We start from the raw sequence: 25101 nt of genomic DNA, 5'->3' as shown, positions 1-25101 counted from the left end.
AACAGTAAAGTGTAAAAATGTAATCTCCTGTTGATGCTGCCTTACTTAAGAGAATTCTAAAGCTTTAACAGTACCTATCTTTGAGATCATGTATGAGGTCTGAATTGGACCCGTAATTTGCCCATCCCATCTTAGTGTTTCTTTGCCATGGTTGTTTACCACCACCTTATTTATTCTCTCAAACTGATCATGTAAAGGTCCATTCAAGTCTCAACATCCAGCTTGCACCCCTCCCCCCCCCCGGCTTATCTAGGGTAACTTTTGCAGCTGCGGGGATGGGGAGGAATTAGAGGGGAAGGATCTCTCCCTTGGCTCTTCTGCAGCTGTCTGAAGTGGCAGCAACAGGCTCTTGTGGGGGTCGGGGGGGAGCATCAGGCTGGAGCCAATTTTGCAGGGATTTATTGGTCCACCATCTGATCCAGCTATAGCGTTTTGTTTCCGTTAGTAGTATTTATTACATTTATTAAATATGTATTATGTTTTTAATTAGACTGTTTTAATTATAATTGAATTAATTATATTATAAATTTTAGACAGCTGCCCGGCTTTCCAATGTTACGGGTCTATGCATACCAAGACACTTTTATGGTATTGTTGTTGATCTGTAAATCACCCTAGCCAGTTCTGGGAGGGGCTATTAAGAAATTCAAGAAACAAAATTAATAATTAATTAAGTTGAGGCTGCATGCTAGTCTTTCATGATCTGAAGATCCTCATATGGGACCTTGAGGGTTGGGCTGTTCCATGTTATGCCCAGCTCATAGACTGGCACCATCTCTGATCCCCAGGTTCAAGGAAACCATTCAGTGATATATGCCCATCTGTGACCCCTAGATCTGCTAGGTGAAGGGTTGGTGTCATTTTCCCACAGGCAGGTCACCTGATATTGGATCCATACTCAGTAATAGCTGTAGCCATTTTTTTCTCTCATCAGTGTGGTCTGATTGTTTTTCTTCCCTTCACTCTTGCTCCCACCCTTTCCCCCTTGTCTCACACCCTGTTGTGGGTGATGGTGGGAGACCTTTATTGTTGGGATGCGCCAGTTTAAAATTCTACAACTTCTTCTGCCATAATAGTAATTGGCAGAGACAGCTCCCTCTCCCCACACCAGAGATTGTACAAAACCATTTGTTATCCATATTGATGTTAATTGCCCATTTGTGTGGGTGTGCGTGTGGGTGTGTGTGTTACCTGTGATTTCAGAAGTGTTATCACTAATAGTTTCATTCTGAGCATTGTGATCAGGTGTCTAAAGCAAGTTGCATGATTCTGCAGATAATGATGCTGTCAGTCCTTTTAGCAATAAAGATTTAACTTCCAAGGCATTGCTTTTGCTTCTGTTGAAATGTTGTTACCAGTCAATCAGATTTATAGAACCATTTTTTTGGTATAATAATAAAGTTGCTGTCATGCTTCTAAAATGTTGCATAATAATTGGGAAGTGTAAAACAAGAAAACATGCTATTGTTAGTTTATAGAATATTTCTTGAAGCATTGTCACAAGATGGTTGAAATAGTGTTATGGAGAGAACTGGTGTCTGGCTTGAACTCATCCCATACCACTCAAAAATGATAAATATACTGAAGTGTTTACGTTTAGCCTGGACTTTGAATCTAAGGGTAATGAAATGTGTGACTTTGAGCATTAATATAACAGATTTCTAAGGTACTATATAAATCTGTATTGTTAATAATACATCCATTTAAAAATTGTTGTACAACGTAAATTGGAGTTTTGCCCTCTTGATGTTCAGTTTTGAAGGAGCTGTATTGGTCTGAAATGAGAGGGAATGAAAATTCTCTTATTTTTTATGGAAGGTAAACGAGTACAGATTCGGAAAGCACCACAAAGTATTCCAGATGCAGTGCCTGAGAGGAAAAGATCAACTCCGATTAATCCTGCAAGTACAATACGCAAGACCCATGTAAACAACAGTATTTCTCAACGGCCATATAGGGATAGAGTGATTCATTTACTGGCACTAAAACCCTACAAGAAACCAGAGCTTCTTGCTCGGTTGTTAAAAGATGGTGTTAGTCAAAAAGACAAGAATTCGCTTGCAGCTATTCTTCAGCAGGTGAGTATAGCTCTTTATTCTTCTGAACCTTATCTTTTTGTTGTATGCAACAATTAAGTTACTCTTATCACCATATTTAAATAGTAATGTGTGGTTTTCTTTTTCTAGTGACCTTTTTGTTTGTTTGTTTTTTGCTTGCCTTGAAAAAACGTCCAGTTTTGTAGATATCTGTTTCAAAAATTGTTTCACATTTAGGCCTAAAGCTAAAGAATTAGTTCCAAAAGCAGATTGTGATGTTGCATTAGGGGATTTGTTATTGAAAGAAACGTTTTTTAAAAAATTCACTAGATGTTTGCAGCTGCTGTAGCCATTCATCTTGAAACCCAGCCATTGGTAGAGTCGCCAGTATCCTTTCACATAGAGGAGAGGGCACAGGTTCTAATCTGGATCGCTAGAAGGGATGCCATCCAAAAGCAATGTTTGTGCACTTGGTAGTGATCAGTGGCTGCACCATAGCATGAAGGGTGGTCTTCCAGCAAGGCCAGTTAAAAAGCTCAGCTGTTATATAGTGTGTAAGAAATTGTGTTCTGATGAATTATATCAACAGTGATGAGAAAAGAAAAGCATAGGACAAGCTCTTGGTCTAGATCTCTTATAACACCGTTAAACAACTAAGAAACAAATAATTACCAGAACTGTTAATGAGGATTGTTAGCACTATGTTGAAGAAAGAAAAAGCTCCAGAATTCTAGTAAGAAGTACAAATTACCCTTATAGCAAAACTGCAAAAAGCATGTAGTTCTTCCAACAGCAAATTTAGCAGTAAATAGTCATTTGCCTCATTAATTAAAATGTTTTCCTAGAACAAAACAAAGCATGTCATCTTTTGTTCACTCTGAATCTGGAAACGTGCTTTTGTGTTAAGAAAGGAAGGAAAGAATGAAAGTGGCTAAGAAGGAATTGCATACTTACCATACTTAAAAAGAGCAGTAGAATACAGGAAGTGTCCAGTAGCACCTTAAAGACTAAGTAAAGATGCTATGGGACTCTTGGTTCTTTTCTACTTCTATGGACAGACTAACACAGCTAGCTGGCATTCATAAAATTGATTAAATGAATTAATAGCTGTTGAAAGGTTTAGGGAATACGTAGTTAGCAGCACTGTTTTGGTTTTATTTTATTTTAACTTTTAACTTTTATTTGCAAACAGCTTTTTTACACTGAGTTTCACAAAGTACTAACAATAGAATAAAGTATAAAAAGAATAAAAAATCAGACTTCATGTTTAAAAGCATAACCTTAAAACTGTGGTTAGCAATTGAATTGTTAATTCAATTTTGTACTTGATAAAGTTTTTCCTCAAAGAAATCAAATGCTGCCATTCTTTTACCATTCTGAAATGGAGTATTCTTGTTGAGAAAGTAATACAAAACCCCTCTTGCGCTCTTCCTTTATATTATTTTCTTTTTACGCATTGTGTTTTAGGGGGTTTTGCCTCGCCTCTTTCTGTGTTGTGGCCAATAACTGCCAATGTTATATCTGTTTTAGGCATTTGTGCAGAGTGGGTTTCTTTAAGCTTGGGTTTAATATAGTCAATTAAACTAACCACATTATGTATCACTTGGGTTTAATATAGTTGATTAACCTAACCACATTATGTATCTTATTCTAGATTGGATTTAGAATAGTGCAAAAACGTATACTTCACCCCACTTTTGCATGGTAGTTAAACAAACACTGTGCCTTGTAAGATCTTGATACCATAGCTAAAGGCAAGTCTGTACTAGAGTTCTTTTTTTTTTTTAATCTGTCTCACAATATCTTTTCGGTACCTCACTTGTTCCTGTCTGCTTTTGTGCATTTGCAGTATATGAGGTGCTCTCCCTGTGTTGCCCACCGCTGCCTCACGGGGTTCTAGCTCTGGGTTGGATGTGTTAGAGTATTTGGCATTCCTTGTGATTCTTCCTGTAAGTTCTTGCAGGAGTAAGATAACTGCATTACTTGGTTGTTTCTGTTAATGCAGGGCAGGTGAGCTGCTAATAGGTAAATTGGGGGTCACCTTCCTTGTTTGCATATTATGGTGTGGTTTTGTGGGCTTCTTCCTGTCTGCTTGTTTCCAATGGAAGAATAGTAGATGGGGCTACCCTTTTGAGGGTCCATAACTTTGGACCCCCTGAACCAAACTTCACCAAACCTGGATGGTATCATCAGGAGGGTCTCCTAAAGATACTCTGAAATGTTGGTACTGCTAACATAAACATTCCTCCCCTGACCAAAAACCTAGTTTTGAAGGATTTTAACTCTTGTGTTTAGCTTGGTTGCTGATTGAGCTAAGGTTTTTGTACTTTTAAAGTTAATGTTGATACCATATTGTTTTTGTTGACCCTCTTTTCCACTTACAGAGCTAGTTTCCTGTTTTTCTTTGAAATAAATATTCAAAAACATTTAACCTACTGATGCCTCAATTAATGTAATTTTATTGGTATCTATTTTTATTTTTGAAATTTACCAGTAGCTGCTGCATTTCCCACCCTTGACTTATATGCGAGTCAATAAGTTTTCCCAGTTTTTTGTGCTAAAATTAGGTGCCTCGACTTATATGCGGGTCGACTTATACACGACTTATATGGTATCTTCCTTTGGTCTCTTCTGACTGCGTTCCTATTGGCTTAGCATTGATTCTCTGTGCTTTCCCAATTTCTTGGCTTTTCCATTATTCTGGAATGCATCATTGGGGCATAAGAACATAAGAACATAAGAACAAGCCAGCTGGATCAGACCAAAGTCCATCTAGTCCAGCTCTCTGCTACTCGCAGTGGCCCACCAGGTGCCTTGGGGAGCTCACATGTAGGATGTGAACGCAATGGCTTTCTGCGGCTGTTGCTCCCGATCACCTGGTCTATTGAGGCATTTGCAATCTCAGATCAATCTCAGATACTCTGAAATGAGGGGGCAGATGGCTGATATGGTCATATGGCATGCAGAATGGCTGCACAAGTTAGGTATTCTGTTTGCTTTGTATGCTTTTTCAGAAAGAATGAACAAACATGGACGATGCTTAGAAATTTACTTCATTTCTTCAGCGGACATCTAAAAACACAGTGGAAATATGAGCAGTTATACAATATACAATGCAAAGGTTCTAAAGAATTTAATAACAAATTGTCTGTTATTGTATGCTGCATGAAGTAATTACTTAACATAAACTAATAATAGGATAAAATTCATTACTACATTCATAATTCATTACTACATTCAGCATACTGCATTGGCAAGCTTCAGTAACTTGATGCGAATAGCCAGAAGAAGGAAATAGTCTTAAACAAGCTCTGTCCACTGATGATCAAGTTGTCATACAATACCAGAAACTGAATACATATGTGTAGCTGGGTCCCAGCCCATGGACCACTAGGTGCTCCTAGATATGCCCCCTCCACCCTAAGGCTTTGCGTCCTGCTTCCAGAGCTTTCCTTGCAACTGTCAGACAATCACACATTTCCATTGAAAGCAGGTTGCATGCCTGAACTTCACAGGATCTGCAGACTTGGGTGCCTTCCTGGAGTCAAGGAGGTATTCCCATGGCCAGAACATGGGTAGCAATATTATGTCACAGTTTTTGTTCACTAACCAACAATATAGACACATGGCAGGGTATCCTGAGGGCTAGTTGCATAAATGGTTTTTTTTTTCCTTATCTTTTGCGTATACAAACATAGGGCCGGGTCATGTCCTTGGATTAAAAATTATGCTTCCTTAATTAGGTACACTTTTCATAGTCTTCAAATGTTGGGATTTTTTTTTTTTGCATAATCAAAACGCCTTGCAGGCCAAGTAGGCTTTATTGCTCATAGAAATCAGGAAAACTTAGATTGTCGGCAAAATAATTACAAATAATAAACTGCAAATAATACTTGAACCATGGACTTGATAGCATAAAGTATGTATTCTTTACATGAAACGTAGCCAACATTCTGGAAAATCTTGTGTTGTGGTCTCTGTTTTTCAGCAATTTTATGGAGACTGTGTTTTTAAATCTTCTTGACAGATTAATTTACTGCAACTTCATTAAAATGTAGTGTAAAACTAGGTTGCATCAGAGCTAAACCTCTCCCCCCCCCCCCAGCTACACCTGAAAGGCTGATCTGTACTCATGACTTAATGCAAAGATTGATTTATGAATAACTTGATATGTAGCATAGATTGTTTAGTGCTGTTTGAGGACAGAGTTAAGAGAACCTGGAATAGCACGGGGAGAAGACACATTTGTGATTACCCTTTGCTATTGGCTGTGTGCAGTAGTGTACTGGGCCTAAATGGCGCCCGGGAGCATGACCGGCTCCCTGCACCCCTACGCCCCATTTTTCGGCAGCTAGAAAGGAGGTCAGGGCTCCAACAGGTGCCGTGGCAACAAACCAGCTCCTAGGCTGGTCTGCTGCCATGGTGACCACCTGGGCCACCTGCTGCTGACCCTTCCAGGAGCCTGCCAGCAGGGGGGTGGGGATCGAGGGCGGGTGACTTGGGCAGGTGCCATGGTGGGAGCCAGTCTGTGGCCGCGGCAAACACTTCAGCCAGTGAGCAGTGCCTTGGCATGGGGGGAGCTGCCAGGCAATGTCCGGGTTGCCGTGCTGCGGGAGAACTGCACCCGCCCCCAACATGATGAAATGGCGTGCATTTAGGATATCCCATATCCCCATGGGTGGTACGCCGCTGGCTGCGTGAGGGAAAGGGTTGAAGAACTACTGTAGCTTTACCTTAAGTCTCTAAATCAAGTTCTGCTTTTTCAAAACCCAGGCGTGTCAGTTTCTTAGAGCAAGTTTCAGAAAGCTTACAGTGGAACTTCTGAAGCAGTTCTAACTTTTTTTCTCTTATTGCAGCAGTTCTTGCTGCCAAAGAGGCAAGCTTACTTTTAAACTGAACAGCAGTTTGTTTCTTCAATAACTGCTGTGCCAAGAACAATAAGCAAAGCTCCAGCTTCAAGTGCAGCTCTACCAAATGTAGGCAGATCCTTACTCTGAATCCTATCCATAGTTTAGACATCAGGGATAGAGCAACATACCTCTCTTCGGATGTTGTTGCCGATATAATTGAAAACATTAAGGCACTTAGCCACCACTTTGGCATGAATAAGAAAAAGGCTCTGGTTAAATAAAATTGAATGTATGTTCATATATTTGCACAACTTAAACTATAGCATAGAATGCAGTTTATTTTAAGAGTGGCTGTGGTTTTTATGTTTTTTTCCCCTACATCATGGGAAATCTGACTTCATTTTCACTCAAATCCCTTTGGTCTGCTGATATGTATTGCATTTGAAACTCAAGAGAATATTTGCAGGATCTCTAGCCATTAAGGCATAACTAATCTGCTTTAAGAGATCCTGAACGTGTGCTTTGCTTAAGAAATCCCTCGCCATGTTGTGAGATCAAGGTCCATCTAGTCTGTACTCTTCATGGCCTATATTTTTAAAAGCAACTTACTGTCACTGCAGTTTTATTAATACTTTTAACTGTTTCAGTTGGAATGCAAATTACATCCTATCCTTCAGAATCATAAATTGGCAGATTACATATATGCCTTAGTAACTTTTTGATGATTGTAATCCACTCTGTGTGGGGTAGTCCTTGGAAGAAGCAACTAGTACAGATTGCATCTTCTACCTTTTGAGGCAGGATAAATCATACCTGTGCTAAGACTGTACTAGTTGCCAGTCAGTTCCAGGTACTAAATTGTCTAGGTCTGGCATGTATATTCAAGTACTACCTCCTGTATCTCTTCGTTCCCTGAACTCGTGTGAAGATTGTACTTTGGGGTCTTGTACCATGTTCATGCTTAGATCAAAAAGGGGCAGGTTCTTTTCAGTGGTAGGAGCATCAGAATTGTGGAATCCTATCCCAGCAGAAACTCACAAAGTCTCTTACACCTTAGAGGAGGACTTCTGTCCTGTCAGCCCTTTGGGCTTGATGGCCTTTTATTCATGCTGCTGTTTTGATACTGTTCTTTTTTATATTGATTGTTAACATTGTGGTGGTATTTGTATATTAACTTTGTGGTATCGTCAACTGCTCCGAGTGGCTTTGATGAGTAGAATCATGAGGCATAAGTTTTAAAAAGTGCTTGGTGATATTTATAGCACAGTGTTCAGAATTACTGCAGTAGGTTTTAAATGTTTAACCTCATCAGATTCGGCTTGTACATAATTTTAATACATGTGTTTTAATTTTTATCTATAGGTAGCCAATTTGAATCCAAAAGACAATTCTTACACATTGAAAGAATATGTTTATAAAGAAGTTCAGAAAGATTGGCCTGGATACAATGAGATAGACAAGCAGTCACTAGAATTAATACTTTCTAGGTAAGTTTAGTCCTTCTTAAATAAAAAAATAGGTTTGAAACAGTCCACTCATTTCCAAGAAATAAGATCTGCTAGTGTATCTTTAGCATGACTTTCCTTGTAACCTGGAATGTGTATGTTTTTTTAAAAAACAACAACAGAAAACTACATTCATCTCAGAATGCCACCAGCAATAGTCACCTGGAATCTCCTCTGAGCATTATTAAGGATGGTACATCTTCATCTCCTCAGGTGATTAATTTGCTGTTCTTTATGTTCTGTATGGTACAGCTAGAATGCATGTGAAAAGTATGGATGCATCACTTGACTAGTATAAGATAGGAATAGTGATCATAAATACTGACACTACAGACATGGTAAAGTCGACTTTAGGACAGGACCAACTCCTTGTGAATCTATAATGATTTACTAGACCTCCTTCATAATCTTGATTGTCAGATCTCAAAAGTCCCTCATCTCTAAATATGCAGAAAATGTAACTCAGTATTTAGATATCAGAGAAAAGGTATTATTAAACAAACAATATTTTGTGACTTCTTCTGAATCCCAGCTTGTTGATAAGTAGTGTGCTCATTATAAGTAACAGGCTTTTGACTATTTGTAAATTAAAAATGGTGCAACAAAATGAATGCTCTAACGACATTCTGCTGAATTTGTCATTGGGTTTGCTATTCCAGACGTTAATACATTTATGGAGTATATATTTCAATCAAAAATTGTTTCAGAATCTCATATCCTGTTATTCAGTTTTGCTGTTTCATTTAGTGCTTCCTCCCCACTGCTATATAATTGTTTTCCACAACAATTTTATAATTTCAATATAGAAACAAGACAAAAGTTCCATCCTAATCTGTACATAAACACCAGCTGTTGTCCTATTCTCTTCAGTTTTAGGGACCTTGTTTTGCATATTGTTAATGTTGGACAAATTTAACACTGCAGAGAATTAAACAGTTCTGTTCTGACAGTCATAGCCCAACTAACTACTTCATGCAGCTGGCATTTGTCGTCTTTCCAGTTTGGCAGTCCCACAACCCCAAGCCATGCTTGAAACTTTCCAAGATCAAAATATGATTTGCAGGGAACTGCTTACTCAGAAAAAATAATATGCATCTCGGGTACATTTGCACATGCTGGAGCTTCAGTTTCAAAACTTCACTATGCAGCAGAAATGACTTGGGACCCAAAGCAGTATTGGAATCATTCCCTTGTCCCATGTAGACATGAGAAATTAGAACAAGCAGTATGTGTGTTAAGCAACAATGTAACACCAACGGTCATATTAAGGGAACAATTTTCTTTTAAGTAGGGACCAAAAGCAGCTTACTTCATTTTCCACTCTTCCATTTTAACATCACAACAATCTTGAGGAGTGAATAAGGCTGAGAGTATATCACTTGCCCAGGGTTACCAACAACTCTCCATGGCAGAGTGGGGATTCAAATTTGTATCTCCCAGATCCTGGTCTGACAGCTGTACTACATATACTGTGTAGGCATGTACATTCTTATTACATTATAAGCAAGGATTATTTCTAAGTGAAGAGTTCATTTTCCAGAAAATTTTCTGGGCATTTTACATTTGAAATGTATTTTTCCCCTTAATCTTGAAATTGGCATTATAATTACTACGGGTGATAAAATAATGGTGTGTTTCAGTGGTCCACAAACCTCATGGAGCAGGACTTTTCTACCTCCTACTCCCACTGTAGACCAATGAGACCTCTGGAATTTTGTTCCTATCAGTGGACCCCTTGGAATACCGTAATGGCAAAGCCAAGGTGTACAGTGGAAGGGGAAATCAGTGCTTCTCTCTTCTGAAGAGTTGTGACCTAAAACTTTTAGTACTCCATGACTGGATATGTGCGGTTGTATATATGATGTGTTTAAATGTATTAATCTTTATTGCAGAAACGGCTTTTGGATTCTGACTTTATTGATCCTTTAATGAATAAAAAACCCAGGATATCTCATCTTACAAACAGAGTTCAACCAACATTAAATGGTCACTTGACTAATTCTGGTGAAAAAAATGGTGACGTTTCATCACCCCCTCCTCCTCCTGCAGCTGCTGCAACACCAGCTGCTCCACCACTTCCTCCAACTTGCCTTTCAGTTTCAAATCCTCCTCAGACTGTAAATTCTAACTCCAATTCCCCTAGCACTCCTGAAGGCCGGGGAACTCAAGACCTGCCTGTTGACACTTTGAGTCAGAGTGGTAGTATTTATGAGGACCAGCGTCAAAAATTCACTAATAGGACTCCACTGGAAATCCCAGCACCCACTGAAGATCTGTCTGTGTGCCCAAAATCTACAGATGAGAAACGTTCAGTGTTGCACAAAAAATCCAAGAAGTCAAAGAAGCATAAGGAGAAGGACCAAATCAAAGAACATAACATTGAGAACATGGTAGAGAAGGCAAAAGACTGTGAAAACAAAGAGATCACCAAGTTGAAGAACTCCAGTCTGAATTTTAGTGAAGGTATGTTCACTTTTTCTGTGTCAGGTCGAACCGACTAAGGTATATTCTTACACTGTAGAAGCCGGTGATGGGATCCCAGACCTTGCCATCAAAATATTCATTTTGGATCTATGTGGGACAGGCAGCTAGTGTGGTAACTTCTCATACCTAACTGGCCTTCCATTCCCACTTACCTCCTGTATTTCTGTTAATGATGCACCAGATGCTTGAGACCACAACATTTGCAAGTGACTCATTCTGCAGTGGCCATGAACAGTCTTCCTTGGGTTCCTTCTTTCTAACCGAATTTAAGAAAATGCCAAACTAATAAGCAAAAGGCACATATGAGCAGTTTTGCATTTGATTAATTTCTGTAGTCCATTGGAAAACGATAAGGTTGTTCTTGTAAGACTAATTTTGTTTTAATTCACATGAAAAGTAGCAATAGTGGGTGGGTCATTCAATGAAGCAACTTGCCAATGATGATATGACACAATATCCATAATCTCTTATTTTAATGCACTGTATCATTCAAAAGGCATCCTGTATTAGGCGGGGTGGGGTGCATTCTACAGTAGTAGAAATTGTATTATTTCATTAGAATTCTTATCCACAGTAAAATCCATTTTGTACTGTATCCTAGGAATTTTAAAAAGTGAGTTTAGTAGAACTGGGGAGGAAAGAGACAGAAAAGGCTAGCCCCATTCTGCACGAAAAGGAAAATGCTGAGGAAAGGGTAGTAAGGTGCACATAAAGAGCTCAAATGCAGTCTTAGTGCAATTTTTGGCATACCACCTCACTGTTACATCATGGAGATTTTAGTTCGGTTACACACATGTTGGGCAGTATATGTATACCCTACCTAGCCGGTGATTTGTATATAAACATCATGTTTCCAGATAAGCCCTACCAAGATGTTCAGTCTCTTGTTTATTGTGAATAAGGATCCAAACCCTAGTTTGTTATATGCAGTGCGGTAAAAAAATGTGCCTTAACTCCTACATGGAGGGGAACCTCTTGGCTGAAAAGGGAGCAGCAGCACCGTAAAGTCCAAGAGGGTAGATGCTTGAGCTCAGCAGTAGCGGATTTGCTGTGCATGCAGAAGGTTCCAAGTTCAGTCTCCGGTATCTTTAGTTAAAAGGAGCTGATAGTAAGTGATGTGAAAAATGTCTGAGACTTTGGAGAGCTGCCACCAGTCAAAGACAGTCCTTTAGCTGAATCAGACCTATTAAGTCTAGGGTGAGGCAGTTTTATGGTCTCAGTGTATGAAGAGGTCAATCTTAAAATATGTCAAGTAATTCTGTTTGATCACTGAAGCTTTTGGAAAGATTGTGCCTGGTGTGTTTCATGAATTAAATATTCATCGGATGTAAACCACAAAAAGTCCAGGAAGATAAATTGGAGAATGTTGTTAAAACCCTAAGAACTCACAGAGGGTTTGTGCCATGTAAAAGAATGCCTAAAATGGAACTTAATAGAAAGCAAATCTACTTTAAAAGATTTTTGAACTTCTGTTATGTTTTGAGCATACTGCTAAAAAGTGTAATCGTAATAGGTAATTTGCCATTATTATGCTGTACACTATTTTGTATTACATCCACAGTACTGTTACAGATCCAGCGTGAGAAAGTAGTTAAAAACTTCAGATTCCTATCTGGAATCACTTCTGACTCATGGCAGCTCTATAAATCCAGCCTCCAAACCATAGCTTCTGATAAGAGCATTTAGTGCTTTCTGTGTCTATACAGAAGAAATGCTTCTGTGTCTAAAAATTCTAGATTTTTAGGATGGAAAGGTATTCAGTCTTGTCTTCCATCCAAAAAAGTTACTTCTCATATTTGAGAAAATATCAAAATACAACTTTAATAACCTTATACATTCAGCTTCCAAACTCTGCACTTTTTATCCCTGCCTCATGCATTTAGATACATACGGAGCTGTCTTGAAAATCTGGACAGAACAAAAGCGGTTGTCTGCTCCCCTTGGGTCAAGACTTTCAGCTGTATATGCCTGTACAGTTAGGAATAAGGACAACTCCTAAGAAGAATTTGCTGTACTAGATTAGGACAGTGGAATATGTCATTTTCTATCCTGAACATATTGTAAATCTTCACAGTTTGGGGTCCAGGGGTGAAAACCTCATTTTTATAAATGAAGAGTTAACACTTCAAGGAGAATATTAGATTGGATGATGCAACTCAGGATGGTTTTTCAATTAGGGTCTTGCTACATTAGAATTATATGGGAGAAGTACTACATTAAGAACTTCACTAGGTGAAACACTTGTGTAAGCACTGGTGGTCAGAAATATAAACATAACGGAGAGGGTTGGAAGCAGAGGCATAGCTATAAGGGGGCAGGGGTGCGCTGCGCACAGGGCGTGCGCCTGGGAGGCAGAAAATCATCCCCCTTGCAGCCCTGCCCCAACAGCCTCGGCCCCTCTCCCCCTAGCTCCAACCAGGCTGCTTTTTCAGCCAGCAAAGCTGGGGAAAAAAACTTTTTTTCAGCCAGCTGCTTTGCCAGCAAAAAAAGGTAAAGGGGTGGGGACGCTCTTATCAGAAGGACTAAACGCTCTTATCAGAAGCTATGGTTTGGAGGCTGGATTTATAGAGCTGCCATAAGTGATTCCAGATAGGAATCTGAAGTTTTTAACTACTATCTCACGCTGGATCTGTAACAGTACTGTGGATGTAATACAAAATAGTGTACAGCATAATAATGGCAAATTACCTATTACGATTACACTTTTTAGCAGTATGCTCAAAACATAACAGAAGTTCAAAAATCTTTTAAAGTAGATTTGCTTTCTATTAAGTTCCATTTTAGGCATTCTTTTACATGGCACAAACCCTCTGTGAGATCTTAGGGTTTTAACAACATTCTCCCCTCTCCCCCCCCCCCCCCCAATGCCTCTGGTAGGGAGAAAAGAGCTGACATTACCTCCTAGTAGTAAGGTACCTTCAAATGCTGTCGATGAGAAAGCAACACAGGTCACCAAATGTATGGCCCCTTCTGCACACGCAAAATAATGTATTTTCAAGCCACTTTCACAACAGTTTGCAAGTGGATTTTGCTATTCCGCACAGCTTCAAAGAGCACTGAAAACAGTTTGAAAGTGCATTATTCTGCATGTGCGGAATGAGCATATGATTGCTGAACCTGTGTTTGCATCTCAGGATTGTCATTGTTCTTTCACTGTTATCTAACACTCAGATACCGATTTTCTTTTGAAATCATGAGGGCTATGAAGTTAAGTCCAGGATGGGTAAACCATGAGAATTTGAAGTGTATCTTACACACTAGCTCTCTGCTCACTTTGCATCTTTTAATAAAGAGTAAAACTCTTGCTGTTATGTGTTGGATATAAGTACCTAGTGCTGAGAAAAATTGCAGACTTTGCATCAGAGGTTCCCAACCTTTCTTAGCCTGCAGGCACCTTTGGAACAGCATCTCTATCAACTAATCAGTCAGAAGTGGGAAGGGTCTAGCAGTAAATAGCTTGTGTTTTACTTTTGGTTGTTATGCACCTTCAAGATCTTCTCATTTTTCTTTAGCCAGTCTACATAGTTGTTGTTGTTGTTGTTGCTGTTGCTGCTGCTGCTGCTGCTGTTGCTGTTGTTGTTTTATTTTACAAATATTTCATGTGATAAATAAAAAATGTATAAGAACAATTCGGATATAGAAAATGTCAGACCTTGGGACTATGTGTAAATAACTACCTAACTGCTTTTCCTCTTGATTCAGCCACCATGGCACTAGTTTACTCCATTGATTTATAGGGGATATTTCAGTGCTTTGGCTATAAGCAAATCTGCAGATTTAGTTATTTGTTCTAATGTTAAAACTGGCATTTCATGTTACATCAGCATGTTAGCTTGCATTGTGTTCAGGCACACAGCTTGGATACAAAGTTCTGGGGTTTTACTGTGAGTTGTAATGACAACTTCTGGTTGGCCATGAAGTTATCGCGCGTTACTGTCCGTTCAATTCTTGAAATGATATTAAGATTCTTATTGCATCTGGAAAAACTCTTGACTCTAGAACTTTTGAACTATTTCTAAAGATAAACTGAAGCTACGGAATATTAACAAGGGTGTTTTAATAATTAAACACTTCCCAGGACTGAACTGAGTTGTGACCTATTTTAAAGTCTTTGGAGTTAATTGAAAAGTCAATCTACATCGTTGTAAAGAAATCCATGCTTAGTGGAGCACTGCTAAAAACATCTACACAGAAATAAGTCCATTTTATTCAATGCAGGTTACTCTGAAGAAAATGTTGTTCAGATGGCATCCTAAGCAGGCTGCTGACTAGACACAATACTGTACGTTTCCTGAACACTGAAACCCATGCATGATGTGGTTCCAGTAGGAGTTTGGAGCCGCTTGAATTTTCTCTCGTGTTATCATACAGAAGAACATTATGGATTCCTGATCTTTTTAGTACATATTTAAAAGAGTCCACCTGTGTTGACTGAATTGATATTAGCTTTTAGATATGCCAAGTAATATTGTTTTCCCAAAACGTTGATTTAGGGAATATAACCTTAATCAGCATACCTGTGGATTGTTTTGTATTTAAGATCACAGTACAGCTATAAACTAGCATGATTCAAATTGCATAATTTTAATTATAGCCACCATAGCTTTTTATCTAAATGCTCTATTTTGAAAAATAGTGTCATGTCATATCAGGTTTAATGTGTTCGAAACTTGCTGGCAACTAGTGAAATAAACATTTCAGAATTGCAAGTATTCATGCCATTGTGAAGGTTATAGGGCTGCTCATTGTAAGCAGGCAGTAACCCATTAATAAACTTAAAGCAAGCTGTGCGACTTCATTTTCACTTTAGCTTTCTTACCCTCCCCCCTTATGCTGCAGTCTATTATGCCTGTCCAAAAGTCACTCTTAAATATCCAGGAACATCTGGAATGGTACCCAAAGTGGCATGGGGGGCTGCTGTGGGATGCCAAATGGTAACCTGCAATGCACACAATACCCCTTGCCCCAGCAGAAGTGCCTTCCAGGGGCATTTCCCACCCAAGCCATATTTGCACTGGCAAATCATTGTGCAACTATTCCATAAGAGGGATGATTATTCTTACTGCTCACTTGATGTTGTGGATTCTATCCCTTCTGTGTAATTTATTTGATATGAAATTCTTCTGAGCTTTGTATGTCCATGATTTGTGTGGCAAGTGAAGGGAAGGAGTTGGAAGAAAGAAAGGCACTTGGTGTTCCACTCCATTGGTCTTTATTTCACGCCAGGGAAAACTAGGGGTTGATGTAAAACTCCCATCTCCTATTGTGCGCCAACATCTGCCACAGAAATTCTTGAATTGCTGCGCAGATGCCACAACTTGTCTTGAAATAATGGGAAATTGACCTTGGGTTAACACTAGACTGCTTTTATTGTTTGAGGTCTGAAGTTGCTTTTGCATTTTAAATTCCTGCCATTGACTGTTAAGAATTTGTCAGACAACCTCTATTATAAACATTCAATAGCATGCTTTGCTCTTAATTGTCTCTTGAGACTATGAAAACTAATCCTTAGGAATGAGCGCCCCATGTAGACATTTCAAAGATGGATCAGGTTTGCCTTTAGTACAGTCTCTTACCAAAATGTCAAAACTTGTATTTTTTGCAGGTGTTAAAAAGACTTGCACTGCTTCCACAGATCCTTTGTCAACAAGTGAGCTACCAGACTACTTTGTGTAAGTAGAATAATGCTGGAGCAGCAGGGTGGGGCTGGAAGAAACCTTTTTACGCAATATTCCTTGGTGATAAAGCATTTAACCCTTGACAGCAGCTATCAGGCTACAAATTGGAAACGCTGCATTAAAATGTTGCAGTGTTTTAAATAAAAATGTTTAGCTGTATCTTGCTTTTCCCTTCTACTTGTCAGCTATCTGGAAGAGAAAGGCAGTCTTGGTATACATGTCTCCTGTAGGATAAAGTTTATGCCTGCTTCATATCGGACTACCTTATTCTTATGAACAGGCCAAAACAAATGAGTGGATTGCCTAGGAGAAACACTTGGATACTGATTTGAAAATGTTGATCCTGGTATAGAGATATTTTCCATCCTCTCTTTCCAAACAATTGCATCCTATACAGAAGTCTTGTTAAAAAATTTAAAAATGGCACTAATCCAATTTATTCCCAAAGATTTGGAGACTGTTTATTCCTAGCAATTGCTTTGGGAAGTACTCAATCAAATTGGCGCTACTAAAGGGTTACGGAGACTGTGGACTGCTCGGGTGATACTGGGCCTCTTGACTCTTCCTGTTCGCAGCCTCTAGCCGCCATACCTTGCCGCCTTTGCAAACCCCATAGGGCTGTAGCACGTGCTGTGATAGTGGCTAGCAGCAAAGGCTTAGCTTATTGTTTGTTCTAAGGTATTGAATGGCTGCTTTTCCTACAGTCTAAGCACTTCACAAACAAAAAAAACCCCAAGATATTCTGGACAACATTGGCTTTCATAGCTAGAATTTGTATCCGTCATTTTTGTAAGTCTTGAAAAACACCTCCCGTCTCTTTGTGGCTTTTGACACTAGATGTAGACGTGTTTGTATGTTTAATAATGTTTCGTCCTCTTGTTCTCTTAGCAGCAGCTGCTGCTTCTTAGCGCCATGTATCCCCTTTATCCTCACTGCCATTTAATCTGGCTGTGGTGACCCATGTGATTTTGTTTCATATCTGTGCTGTAGCTGTGTGAGAAAGGTTGTTGTGATACCATCAACAAAACTGCATGGGTCTCTTTAAGATTAAATGGTGGCACCAGTTATACAGAGGATACTTCCTGCTTCCCCCCCATCCCCCACCCCAAGAAATGGCACAGAGCAAACTCCATACAGGGGAACAAAGACATGTAGAAAAAACACAAAATAGTGACTGTTCGGTGAGATAAGTGTTGAGTTGCACTGTAAAAGAGTTCCTGATTTTAAAAACCTGTTTCCTTGCAGAACAGTAAGGAAGATATTCATTATAATTGCACATGCTAAAAAGTTTAAAAACTGTTCACGTAAACATGTGCTCCCCCCTCCCCGAACACACACACTGCCTTCTGATTCACTGAATTGTCTGGCACTGACCAATGACATTTCTTGCTAGTTGCTTCAATAGATTTTAAGAATGCACTTTATAAAAGGGGTTATAAGTAGTCATAGAGGAGTGTAGTTTTAAGAATCTTAATGATTTTCTGTCATTCCACTATGCACAGTTGGAATATATTCTCCGAATACCGTATCTGGGTATTGTTTGTGTGTACCTTTTGTTGCTTATAAAACCAATTTTTTTTTGAAACCTCTCTAATTAATAATTACCAGACCAAGTAGTTGGAGCTATTGTAGGAAGCTCTACAGGGGAAAAAAAAATTTTAAAAAATATCCAGGAGCTGCTCTTCATTGTGTTCTGTTGAATTTTTTTCCCTCAAGAGAGAAGTGAATGAAATTTGTGTGAGGTGTTTAGAATGTCTTTCCACAGTGTCTGCGGAACACATTTCTGCAGTAAACCTAACAATAAAGAACAGTTTGTACATCTGGCCATTGTAAACTGAAATGCTGACACAACTTTGCATAGTAATCAGATACGCTACCGTAAAACGTAGCAGTGTTAGTGCAGCTCTCACCATGTCCACATGATCCTTGTCCTTTGAATCACACTGCCTACACATGTCTATGGCATATCAGCTGTGCACCAGCCCCTGTTTGTCCTACTGGGACATTGCACATGGCCCTTCCTGTACAGGAGAATCTGAGAGAATGCAGACTCACACTTCTGTGTAAACCCACTTGAGGCTATGATTAGTAGTTGCTCACTTGAAGGTGCTGTGAACTGCTCAGTACAAGGGATAGGAAAAGGACTCAAAAACCGTGGAGGCATTCTTTCAGGCTCAAATATTTTCCTCAATGAAAATTCTATATGAAATTGTTCATTGTAGTAGTAGCAATGACACAATAGAGAAGAGGATGTAGCAAGATAGTAGGGGAGGCCGTGTGCCCGTGAGCAGTTCTGTTGCTGCTTTGAAAGCTAGCTGTATCCTTGCATAAAATGCCTTTCCATTGAAATACCACGTTCATTGGAGAGAAGGATATTTTGAATTTCTCTTGATGCCATTGTTGCTAAGTAAAATTTATTAATTTAATTAATCAGGCACAGTGGTCTCATGAGGAAAACTGAAAATAACCTTCTCCCAGCAGTATTTTACTGGAAAAACATTTTGTGCAAGCAAAATGCTTAAAGCCAAATTGGCTAAAGTGCAAACCATTTGTTTTTGGAGAACCCATGTTATTTAAAAGTTATGTTGATTTATAATTTACTCTCGGAACTGTAAACCTAACCAAATCTCACAGAAGGGTTCTGATCGCCATATTTAATCTTAATGTCTGTTATGCCAATTCAAATCCTCAAGGTCATCTTTTTTTTAAACAAAGAGTATTGCTTATGGGGTGAGAACATAACCAAAAGTTTGAATTGTGTTTGACTAGTAATAACTGTAGGTCAAACCACTACAATAATCTTTGAGTGTGGGATAGAAATTAAGGAACATAAATTGGGCAAAGTTTTAAAGAAGCAGTAGATCAATAAAGGTTTTGAAAATGTAAACTGAAAATACTGGGGGAGGTTTTTAAGTGATCTCTCTCTTTCTTTATTTAAGAAAATATATAGCAATTGTCTCATATGAACAAAGGCAAAGTTACAAAGATGATTTCAATGCAGAGTATGATGAATACCGAACATTGCATGCAAGGATGGAGAATGTTACTAGGAGGTTTATGAAACTAGATGCACAGCGTAAGCTGCTTTCTCCAAGATCTAAGGAGTATCAGGTAAAATTTGTTTTCCCACTTTCTAATTTGTTTGGTGGTATAACTCTGTCTTTATGGATGTTTTGAATAGTATTGCTAGGCGTCTGGTTACAGTTCTGAGTTCCAGTTCCTTACTAGAAAACTGAACAGTTTTTGACTGGACTGCATGTGTCAAGTCTGTTCGTTAGTGTTAGAGTGAATTTTTAGCAAATGTGTCACAGTTGGGATACTTCCTGCCCTATAGACTTGGTGAAGTTTTATGGCAGAGGGGCAGTTTTTTGGAAACACAACAAGATGGGCTTCTTTTCCTTGGCTGGCTTAAATGATTATCAGTTATTTTAGAAAGATGGTTTATATATAAGATGTGAATTTGGATTGAATCCATTGGGAAAGACTCACAAAAGAAGCTGGTGGAATGGCTCTTTCCCTGCTTTCCCCATGTATCCTGCTACTTAACCCCTAAAGCCCCTTGGAGAGTCCGATAAAATGCAGCATGGCATGAGGACGGCAGTGAAAAGGGCGAACTGAAGAAATCAACTTGCTCTTCACACTCCTCACTGCTGCCCACAGGAGGAAGAAGCAGCTTTACTGGGTTCCATGTTGCAGCTGCCCCATACTCGGTGCTGCGTTTTATTCAACCGGGTTGTCGTCTCAAAGAGAATTTGGGGGACAATCAGCAGACTGATAGGCAAAGAGGAAGGCATGCTTTTCCGGTGGATTCAATCTTTTGCCTTTTTTTCTGGATTGATTTATTATTAGGCAACAAGTCGACCACTAAGTTTAGTGATGACTGTTTATTTCTACTTTCCAAGCAGTATGGTGGTCCAGTGAACAGGCTAGGGTCAGTCATTCCTCTTTATACCACTTTCAGTCGAGTAAGAAGTAGCACCTTGTATTGTAGACCTGTGATTAGTGGCAACTCTGTAGAAGAACAGGGTCAATCCAAGTTTGAAGCAATTCTTCTGTCTTCACCCCAATCCCAGAGTTGGCATAAATGGAAGGGGGAGGAGGGATATTTAAGTGTCTAGTCAGAAAGCTTTATGTTACTGCATGGCATTGGCTCTCTATGTCCCTGTGTGTGTTTCTAGCTGTGCTCTGTGGTGCAGTTAAAATGGGTATATTTGGATTTTCAACTAATACCAAATATTAAATTTCCTGTGCATACTTTGGTAGAATACCGGGAAAGAATTTGGGACATACATAATTGATGTTCTTACTGTTTTGGGTCCAGTGTGCTTCTGTTCATCATCAGAGTAATTAGTAATTAGCTGTATTCTATAACCATCAAGTTATTCTTGTTCCAACTCTCCAATTTGTAGATACTCCATGAGGAAGTCTTACAAGAATATCGGAAGATCAAACAGGTCAGTACAGCTTATTTTATTATATGTTATCTCCTTTCCTCATTTCCCCTCCTCAGTAGAATTTTAAAAAACTCAGCACAGCCTGTGCCCACGTTCTAATCCTGAAGCCATGTCTAAATATTTTCTGAGATGAGGGTTGGAGAATGCGTTCTGAATGACTCTGGACAGCAGGAACCCTGCATAGTCCCAGGCGCCTACTTAACTTTTCTGAATCAGGGCATAATCACTTGGCAAAAAAGTATACTGCAACATTCTTTGTTTGGTTTAGATTTAATATACAAGTAAAATTATTGCTAGAAAATTACTCCTTTAATTTTATCATTTAATTTATGTCCTTTATGGTAACATTAAAGCTAAAAGAGCATAATACCATCCATTGATTTTTTGCGGATAATTTAAAATATGTATATAAATCCCAAGCATTTCATCTTATCCAACTGAAAGCCAACCACAAGCAAAGAGTATCTTCAAAGAAGACAGTCCATATCTATGCATAGGTAGTTGTTCCACTTAATAAGGGCTCGTGTTCTTGTCCAATTGTCTTTTAACTTCAGACACTATGCAAAGTTAGCTGAATTCATGTAGATGAATTTTCAGTACATTTTTGTTATTTTTAAACATAACCAAGGATATAAAAATGATTACACTAACTCTCTGTTGGATCCTAGTTAATACATCCCATCTGAACTATATCTTCTATGTATTGTTGAAGGCTTTCACAGCCAGATTCAACTGGTTCTGGTGGGTTTTCCAGGCTGTGTGGCCGTGGTCTGGTGGATCTTGTTCCTAACGTTTCGCCTGCATCTGTGACTGGCATCTTCAGAGGTGTATTACAGAAGGAAGTCTGACTTCCCTCTGTGATACACCTCTGAACTCGTCTCATTCAGATAAGCAACTTTCGTTCAAGATTCGTGCAACCACAACCTGTAATAATTCCCTCAGAACTCAATATATCGTCTATGTTTCCATTCTCAGACGTTGTTTGTAGCTGGGCCCAAACACACCTTTGATATCAATTATATACCTTCAAACCTACTAAAGGCCACATTTATTACCTCTTTGCCTTTGTCCCTCTCCAAGGTTGTACTGTTCTGGGAACCTGAACTTCCTGTTTAGCATGTTAACAGATTCCAGACCAACCATGATTCTGGTCTGCAAAAGCATCTTCCACAATCTTGTTAGTCAAGACCAGCAATTGTTGCTCTATATTTCTGGCTAAAGCCATGACACTATAGAAGGCATAAGGGCCCTGGAGGAACCAGATTATGCAAAGCTAAGCCAGCTATTAAGGATTGGACTGAAAAAGACAGAAACAGCTTAAAGAGGTCTGTCAGAGAAGCAAGGGCTCTGAGAGGTTAGCATGCCCCTCCCCTACTTTAACTGTAGAAATTGAGAGTGGCAGATGAGCCAACACACACTAGCCAGCCAGTGCTACACCGGGTGACTAGTCAAGAGAATGCCCTGCACAAATCCCTCTAAAGTCAGAGGGACATCAGTTTTGACATTTAAAACACTGCTTTCAGTGGGATTTGAAAATACTTAACATGTGCTGCGTTGTGTCAGCATATGATTACTGTTTGGGTGGTTGGTTCATATGTTCATAAATTTCTTCGTTCAAGTAGCCACAGGGGCATAACAATGTGAAGGAAGTAATCTCTGGCCTGGTTTAGGCAGGGATACAGTCCCTATTTCCAGCACCAATGTACATGATCACCCTGAGATACAGTTCTTGTCAGTTGCCACAGTCAGCAAATCACAGTGCCTATGTTTGTAGACAAAATGAATCAGACATGGTTGACTGCATCTCCAAAGCTTTCCCATATAAGGCAGTTACGAGACCTTGAGTTGATCCCACGATGCGACAAAGTAGCATGTCCCCTATCATATAGACTCAGGCTTCATGGTAACCCCTAGGTCCTTTGGAGTACTGCTACTGATTCAACTGTAGGCCAATACACAGAACTAAGCTGTGTAAATTTCTGAATTTGTGGGCTTCAGTTCTCCCATTTTCTTTAAAAAAGAAATAAATAAGGAACTCTAACTACTGTATATTTGCAGTTGCTGCTAGTTTTGTTCTCTGCAAAAATTAATGATGTTGGATTAGAGCAGACTAAAATTTCCAATAGTAGAATGTGACTGCCCTCAGGCTTTGGAATATCTCCCCTCAGAGTTTCATCAGGCACCTACTCTGTATGTGTTTAGGTCCCTGGCGAAGACTTTCCAGGGTTCATTTCCCTGGATATTCCCTGCTGGGATTTTTGGGGGGTTTTGGGGAGGGGGGCAGGGAGAGAGTTAGGGTTTTGTATGCTGTGTTTTTAGAGATCCTGTATATAGGTGAGATATAAATGTAAAAAAATAATGAAATAAAATTTAGTAAGCTTATGTTTTTGTTTTTGTTGCAGTCTAGCCCCAATTACCATGAGGAAAAGTACAGATGTGAATATCTTCATAACAAGCTGGCGCACATTAAAAGACTTATAGGTGAATTTGACCAACAGCAAGCAGAGTCATGGCACTAGATCTCTGGACCAGAAGATGTGAATAAACTAAAGATTATTTATTTAAAATTCCATGCGACTTACTCCAAGGTTTGAAAATCTGAAATTTCTCTAATGCTGAAGTTTCAGCATTTGCAGACTGAGTTCCTATTTTTGTTGATGATGAGGATGTTGCTTTCCTATGTAGCTGAAGCTGCTTTTTTCTGGTCCCCTTTTCCTTAAATACTTACATGTCTATCAGTGGAAATCATTTTATCATTGGGTTTTGGGGATCCAGTCTCTCTAGTTCTGAGGTTGTGCACATTTTTTAACAGAGAACTTGTAGCAAAAGGAAAAAGCTTTTTGGGTGACTATAAGCCTGTTTTCTGACTTTCTTTTAATGCAAAAACTGTTTGCCTTAAATGGTAGAAAGTGTAAAACTTTGCACAAAACTTTTAAAAAGTTAAAAACATTGTTTTGGGAGGGTTAAGAGGTGTGTGTATATGTAACATATATGCAGCCTGTCTGTCAACAGCAGTAACTCTTGTGATTTCAGCCTCCATTGCAATGGTTGCCTTATAGTGTTCGCTTTCGCATCTTGATTGTACTTAATTCATTGCTCCATAAAGTCACTGCTTCCCACTTCATCAAAGTAATGGGAGCATTACATGGCCTGTTTAGCGTCTCAAGTGTGTGTGTGTTTGCGTTTGTGTGTGCGCATGAGAGTGTGTGTATGTGTTGTGTGCATGTGAGCATATACAAGTTGGGGAAAAAATCTGCTTTTCAGGCCAAATGTTCAGGTTATAATAGCTGACAAGTTTTAGTGCAGGTTTTTTCCTGTAAAGTTAAATATTTCAATTTCAACTATTTGTCAGCTTTGGGGTGGGGGGGGGGAGAATTGATACAATACAAAAGTTAATTCTATAGTTTTGGGGCAAAATTATAAAATGAAACATGTAGGTGACCTATTTATATTACTGCTATAAAAGTATTTTTTGAAGAGAAAATATGCAAAGAAGCTATTGCCTACATGAAATGTAAATATTTAAAGATTTTTTTTCCTGGGTCCCAGGAGTATAACAAAGATGTATTTAACTATAAAGTACTGTGATCATCAAATAGCACAAACTTCGTTTCATGCAGTTAATTGGTTTAATTTAAACCATCACTTGATCATATGGGAACATAAGTTGTTGGTCACAAAATTGAGTTTTTGAATTATACTTCTCTTTTCTTTTTGTCTTAATATATTTTTCAAAGTGCTGCCAATTGAAAAGGGAAGCATTATGTTTACAAGCCTGATTTTTGGAATGTTTGCCAAAATTTTGGTAGTATCTTTAATAAACTTGGTCTCCAGCATCAATCCAGTTGTCATGTGTCACTATAGAGCACAACATATACTTTTGATAGAATCGCCATAGTTTTTAGCCTTGAATAGCTTTTTTAAAAGATCCTAATTTAATTAAGTCGCTGTTTTTCATTATGTGAAAGTAAAAAAAAAACCCACTCCTTGTACCCTTTAGCTGCACTCTACAATTGCACGTTTTTACATTGTTTCAGTTATTGTCACTGGCGGAACTAAGGGGGCCAGAGGTGGCATATGACCCAGATGCCATT

General features: G+C 39.0%; 1 protein-coding gene across 1 annotated transcript in view; it reads left to right on the top strand.

The window, feature by feature from the left end:
- ELL2 (elongation factor for RNA polymerase II 2) overlaps positions 1 to 24847 on the top strand; it is a 42920-nt gene extending 18073 nt beyond the window's left edge. Inside the window, exons 5-12 of the mRNA XM_048503730.1 lie at positions 1819 to 2078; positions 8249 to 8373; positions 8514 to 8604; positions 10284 to 10854; positions 16481 to 16547; positions 19493 to 19664; positions 20963 to 21007; positions 23410 to 24847. Coding sequence (XP_048359687.1) covers positions 1819 to 2078; positions 8249 to 8373; positions 8514 to 8604; positions 10284 to 10854; positions 16481 to 16547; positions 19493 to 19664; positions 20963 to 21007; positions 23410 to 23526 — 1448 coding nt within the window. The 3' untranslated portion in view covers positions 23527 to 24847. The remainder of the gene's footprint in view (positions 1 to 1818; positions 2079 to 8248; positions 8374 to 8513; positions 8605 to 10283; positions 10855 to 16480; positions 16548 to 19492; positions 19665 to 20962; positions 21008 to 23409) is intronic.
- The last annotated feature ends 254 nt before the right edge of the window (positions 24848 to 25101 follow it).

This window comes from Sphaerodactylus townsendi, linkage group LG07, assembly GCF_021028975.2.
Source record: "Sphaerodactylus townsendi isolate TG3544 linkage group LG07, MPM_Stown_v2.3, whole genome shotgun sequence".
Classification (NCBI taxonomy): Eukaryota; Metazoa; Chordata; class Lepidosauria; order Squamata; family Sphaerodactylidae; genus Sphaerodactylus; species Sphaerodactylus townsendi.
This window is presented reverse-complemented; position numbering and strand designations above follow the sequence as displayed.